This window comes from Eretmochelys imbricata, chromosome 1 (assembly GCF_965152235.1).
Source record: "Eretmochelys imbricata isolate rEreImb1 chromosome 1, rEreImb1.hap1, whole genome shotgun sequence".
NCBI lineage: Eukaryota > Metazoa > Chordata > Testudines > Cheloniidae > Eretmochelys > Eretmochelys imbricata.
In genome coordinates, this window is record NC_135572.1 from 259,188,745 (window position 1) to 259,194,744 (window position 6,000).

General features: G+C 43.8%; 1 protein-coding gene across 1 annotated transcript in view; it reads right to left on the minus strand.

Moving 5' to 3' along the window:
- Window positions 1-3,194, minus strand: part of PAH (phenylalanine hydroxylase) — a 47,809-nt gene extending 44,615 nt beyond the window's left edge. The window contains exons 1-2 of the mRNA XM_077832770.1: window positions 3,123-3,194; window positions 1,943-2,050 (exon numbers count right to left, since the gene is read on the minus strand). Of these exons, the coding sequence (XP_077688896.1) occupies window positions 1,943-2,050; window positions 3,123-3,194 (180 nt within the window). The remainder of the gene's footprint in view (window positions 1-1,942; window positions 2,051-3,122) is intronic.
- Window positions 3,195-6,000: the final 2,806 nt, after the last annotated feature.

Sequence of the window (6,000 nt, forward strand, 5' to 3'; positions counted from 1 at the left end):
CTCTCCTGTTGATTTAACCCAATATAGCCACACAGAAAACATGCCAATAGCCAGGCCAACACACAATAGTCATAAATTATTACGGAGCAGCTCCAAATGCATCACACTGGTCCTCAAACCACAATATGAAGAACTCTGTGGGGGACTAGACTTAGCTTTAGTAGGCAACAGATTCATAGAATGCAGGCTCAGTTCCAAGGAACAATTTCATTTGAACCATATTTTGTAGCCTTTGTGTTGGCTTTCCCCACCCCCTATTTCATGCACAAATGTGGCATGGTTTTGAACAGATTAAGGAGGCTTAAACATGCCCATAGACAACCAGAAATCCATAGATTTCTTTCATGTGCAGTCTCCTTTGAGAAGGGCCCAAGGAATACCACCAAGCCAGACATGGTGCCTGCAGACAGGCTCCCCCAGTAAGAAAAAAAATGTCCCCTGTACACCCTCAATTGAGTGAAAAAGATGTGACCAACAAAGCTGTTTCTAACCTGAACACTAAAGCCATTTTCATCCCCTCTGCTTCATGCAGTGGAAGGGGTGAAAAAAAAAATGGAAAACCTGCTCCTTTGGCTGAACTCCTATTGAAAGTGAGGGCTGGGTAGGCTGAGTGTAAATGTCATCATGCCCCCCATCTGTCGAATTCCCTCTGTCCAGACTCTGCCTCTCTGGTGTTCCATGGTCATGGCCGTGGTGGGAAGAGGGCGGGGGGCTGGGGGTGGTGTCACAGGGAGAGTGCTGAGTATAGCCTCATCCCCCTCCAGATTCATAAGTCTTTGCTCATATAAGATCATGCCGATCATTCTCTTGTTCCTATTCTTACCACAGGACAGGAATATGGATGGGATCAATAGGAGCATGGCAAATGTGCCGAGACAGGCACCTGGGAGCAGCGCAGAGTCACTGTATCTCTGTGTAAATATCCACACATGGAGTTAGTTAATGAGAAACAACTGTATGTGTAAACAACCCCTCAGGACGTGCATGTCGCTAAAAAGTGGAAATACTGTCAAAGGGCCATACTGCAATTCACAGGCTGACACTAGCTCTGATAGTTATGTACTCCCCTTCCATTTAATGAATTGAAGATGTCCTGGGACATTTTGTTTCCATTTGTACTATGCCTTTCATTTACTAGTCAATTCAATTTTCTAATAGAAAATATGTAGTCTGCAGTTCATTACAGTAATCTGCCTAAATAATTGCGCAAAGAAACAATTGATTAATATTAAAGTTCTAAAAACCTAAGAAACCAGTGGATTTGCTTGGAATTATGTTCACAGCCCTGTGTGTCACAACTAAGGCTGTCAAAGGTGTCACGAATTTCATGAGCTTTTTTTAAACATTATCCATGACATTTGGGGAAATGTGTGTGCATGGATGACGTTTTAAACAGCAATGCAGCTCCTTTCTTCCCACAGGAGCCCATATCCTGGGCCTGATTCTCAACTGCCTCACATCTTGTGTAGTGCTAAGCACCTCTGCAAAGTGGATGTAAAACGCTGCCATTCTGATCCAATCGCATTTTACACAGAGTATGTACTCACTTTGTACAAGTGTCAGTGACTACACAGGGTGCAAGGAAGTGAAGAATCAGGCCTGATTATAATCTCTATACATTCATAGGTATGAAATATAGGGACACATCCACAGGCACACTCCACAAGCTAGTCAAATGCAACTACTTCTCAGGTACATTTTGTTCGCTAAATCGTTTTTTGAGAATGGGAAAAATTCAGATTTTTTTTTAACCCTTGCACAAGTGACTGAAGAGTTGGTTTTGAGGGGCTTTTTTTAAAAAAGTCATCTCTCAGCTGAAAGTAATCAAGGAAAATTAGACCCCAGAAAAGAAACACCCCCCAGCCCAGGATCATTTGAAAACAGGGGGGTAGCACTGGAAGTCCTGATATTTTAAAGACACAGAGAAAAGCAAAATATTTACCTCAAATATGCGCAGAGCTTTAGCCAAAGCCCCAACCTTTTCTTTCAGAGAGACAATCAAAGAGATCATATCATTCTTATAGGGGTTTTCTTCAATGTACATAGTCTCCTGAAAGATAAAACAAACTCTTTTAAATTCAGCTATACAGGTAGGGCCCTATTCTGCTCTGCAGTAAGTCCCCTTTGCCCTCCTCCAGCCACTCAAAGTGGACTTACTGCTGCCTTAAACAGACATCTGAGCATTGCCCCAGCACAGGGAGCACGCCAAGGCACAGCCGAAGTGTACTCTTGCCATCCTGGGTTAGCATAGGGAGCTGCTTCTGCTGGTGTAGCTTAGAAAAGTATTATGGCTACTCTGATGTATGCTGGGGATGAGCCACCCGTGCAAGAATGTGTCATGGTTGGTGTCACTAAGCCCCCAACAATATCCAGCTTCACCTCTCAGACACACCAAGCTCACTTCATGCACACTTGAGGATTTAACATTCATTTATCTTATATATTGTGAAAAAAGACTTTCTTTTAGATTTTCCTTTCATTAAATCATTGCCTTAGGATTCAGCAGAACTACATACATACATGCATATGCGGTGCAGAGAGCCATCACAAGGTCTAGGCACCACTTACACCCTCAAAATAGCACTTCAGGGATGACTTTCGCTCAGGGTGGTACCAAAATTAAAGACACAGTGCAGCAAATGTAAAAAGTCAATGAAAGGCTGAATGACTAGTGACGGACGGTAAGATATGCTTGCGTTTATATTCATTCAAAACGTATTACGTTTTCTTCCTCAAACAATTAAGCACAATTTCTGCCATGCACTAGCTAAGGCGTGCTCTGCCTGCATTACCATGGTGAGATTGCACCTCACAATCTTTAATGTATTTGTCCTCACAAAACGCCTCTGAGGTAGGAAAGTAATATTATCCCTGTTTTACACAGAGGGAACTGAAGCACAGAGGCCCAGATCCTCAAAAGGTATTTAAATCAATAGGAGTTAGATACTTAACTTGGTTAGGTGCTTTCAAAAAAATCTCACTAAGTGCTTATCTGTATCTTTAGGTGCCTAAATGCCTTTGGAAACATCTGACCCTAAGTGACATGCCCAAGGGCACACACAAGAAATCTGTGACTGAGCAGGAAAATAAACCCACAAGTCTCAGACTAGCACCCAATTCACTAGACCATCTTTTCCATTTCTCTCGAAGATATTCTTCAGAACTGTATTTTCGGGGTCATCTCCAGAGAGCATTCCTCATGCAGAACTCCTACTAAAATCACTGAGAGTTCGGTGTAAGACAAAAACAACGCCAGGATAGAGGCCTTGCTAAGAGCAAAGGCAGAGTCTGCAGCCTTTGGTTCAGCAAGGGAATCTGGCTTTCCTTGTACCCCCAGTACTGCCCCTGAAGTCAAAAGGGAAGGACTCATTGAGGGACAACATTTTCTGGCGCAGTGATACACAGAACAATGTTCATTTTAAAAATAAATTGTTACTTCTCCAGACCAGCTTTTGTACTTGTGTTAGACTGTGCACTGATCACCAGAGGCTGAGGGAACATTTTCTGCCAGGTGTCACTCCCTTTGGGATGCTCAAATAGCACAAAGAGGATTCTCCCAGTATGGAGAGTCTCCAGAGGGCGTAGGGCTGGTATAGATTATAAGCTATTTGGAGCAGGGACTGTCTTTTTGTTCTGTGTTTGTACGGTGCCTAGCACAGTGGGGTCCTGGTCCAGGACTGGGGCTGCTAGGTGCTACAGTAATACAAATATAGCACCTTTCAGCCGTGGGTTTCAAAACACCGTACAATCATTAACTAACTATAGATTACAACACTATTGCATGGTAGGTAAGGGATATAGAGAGGTCACTTCACCATGCCATTAGGGGGTGTGAAAGTAGAATGAATTATATTGAAATTATAATTCATTAAAGAAATGCTACTTGAAGGGTTTGTTGAAATATAGTTGTCAGGAAGAGAAACATTAAGGAGTGCGAGACAATGGGTCCTCAAACTAATTAACTTAGAGCTCCTACTGAGCTAGGAGATTGGTAAACGTTAGTATGCAAATAAGATATGTATGTATATTTGTCAGTTTCTGCTTTCTTTTGTCTCTTATGTTAAATTGGCTTTGGCTTAGCTGTATAAATAAGCTATCTTGAGCCTCAGAGAGGGGCTTACATCTGGGTGCATTAGCAAAGCGCTTTGCTAATAAACAGAGTGGTCTGACAAATTATGTGAGTCCTGAATCTGACTTTGACAATTTGGAGGTTCCACCGAGATGGCAACCATCTTCACTGGGGCCGTGTGACTCCTGACTGTTCTTAGGACGGCTGTGGCAAGCCGGCACCTGGGCATTTGGCCCGAGCGGTCCTCCGCCAGAACGGAAGGGTGCATGACCACAGTGAAGTCTACGCCATCGAACCTGTTGGTTCCTACTCTGTTCTGGTAGGGATCCGACATCAGGAATCTGGTCAGGTAATTATTTCTGTGTTTTGACCAGACTGAGGACTGTCTTGTCTCTGTGTCTATCCGTCCTCCCTGTGCTGTGTTTGAGTCTGGGCGCTGTCTCCGTCCGGGGATCGGCTGACCAAAAGGTTCCTGTCCCCACGGTCTGAGTGAGTGAAATATGCACAATCGCAGCCGCACCGCGCCTTGGGTAAAACCCTTGGTGTGAAAGCAAGGGCGATTGAGGCAGTAGCCTGTGGGCTCCTTTTTGTGTTGCACCGGGCATCGCTCTGACGAACCCGACTTTCCTTCTTGTGTGATTGGTCTGTAAAGTCCTCCTGTATGGGTAACCAGACTTCTAAGTCGGGACAGTTCCCTAAAGGAACGCCGGCTCAGTTTATGTATTTTAGGAAGAGTCCGGACTCCTGTAAATTTCTGGAAGAATGGTCTAGGCTAAGGGGGTCAGGTAGAGTGGCTACTACCACCACTACGCTTCTGTCCCCAGAAGCCTTTACAGCTATTCTGAGGGAAAATGGGCCCTTTTCCCACAGAAATGGTCTATAAGGGACTGCAGCAGGCAGAGAGAGAATCTGATCAAAATTGTTTGACTATTGGGTAATGTAATCAAAATCACTAAAAGATGTAAGGGGTTTCTATTGGAACTTAACTTGGCTGCTCCTGGTTGTGTCTAGTTGTACAAGATGGAAGTGTAATCGGGGTACAGTTGTGTAAAAGAGTAATCACAGTGCAAGGGATGTTAGGCAAAAGAGAATTTTGTGTGTGTGTATAGTGCTAAAGTCTGAAGCTGTGTCTCAGCTATTACCTGAGAATAAACTTATAGCTTGGTACAGCAGAGAAACTATTGCAGACATGGTCTGTTGCACAAGAGGGGAAACTGAGGTACACCACCTCATGAATTTCATAAATGATCAGTGAGTGGGGTAATTCACTAGCCTGACTATAGAACAGCCTGACTATAGAACAAAATAAGTGCAGTCTGGAGGTAATTCTTCTGTTTTTCCTGCAATTAGCAAGGAATTTTGTAAAAGAAAGTGGTATTATTATTAAGCAATAATCTGTCCCCACCAGGGGGGTGGAAATTGTTTCTTTTGTTTTTAGACTTTACAAGCAAGCTGGCGCCAGCAGAAGAAAAACTCAGAATACCATGGATCTATGTTTTGTGTTGTTTGTCTGTGGTGTTTGTCTTGTTGCTAGCATTTTTGTGTTTTAATGAACAGAAAACCTCATGACATGTGTGGGGGATGGCTTCACAAGGCTGACCTGGGAGGGGCGGGGGGGAAAGAGGTGTATGGGAATGCAAAAGGCTAACTCAGGAGAATCCCAAAATTCAGTGGCCACTGTTAGGGTCTTGGGACAAAGACCGAGTAGACGTCTTAAAAGACAAACTCGGCCAACCTAAAACTAAATTGGCAAAAGGAGAGAGGTTGATTGTTTCATGCAGTGGTGGGAAGAGGCAAATCATAGGTGGACAGAATCAAAACTTGCCTCTCTCAAAGATTCTGGCTTCTATCCCACCAGATGCAGCTCATTTTACTGTTGTTGGTTTGTGCTCTGCTTTCTTTTCTGTCCAGGTTCACCCTGACTCCCAGTT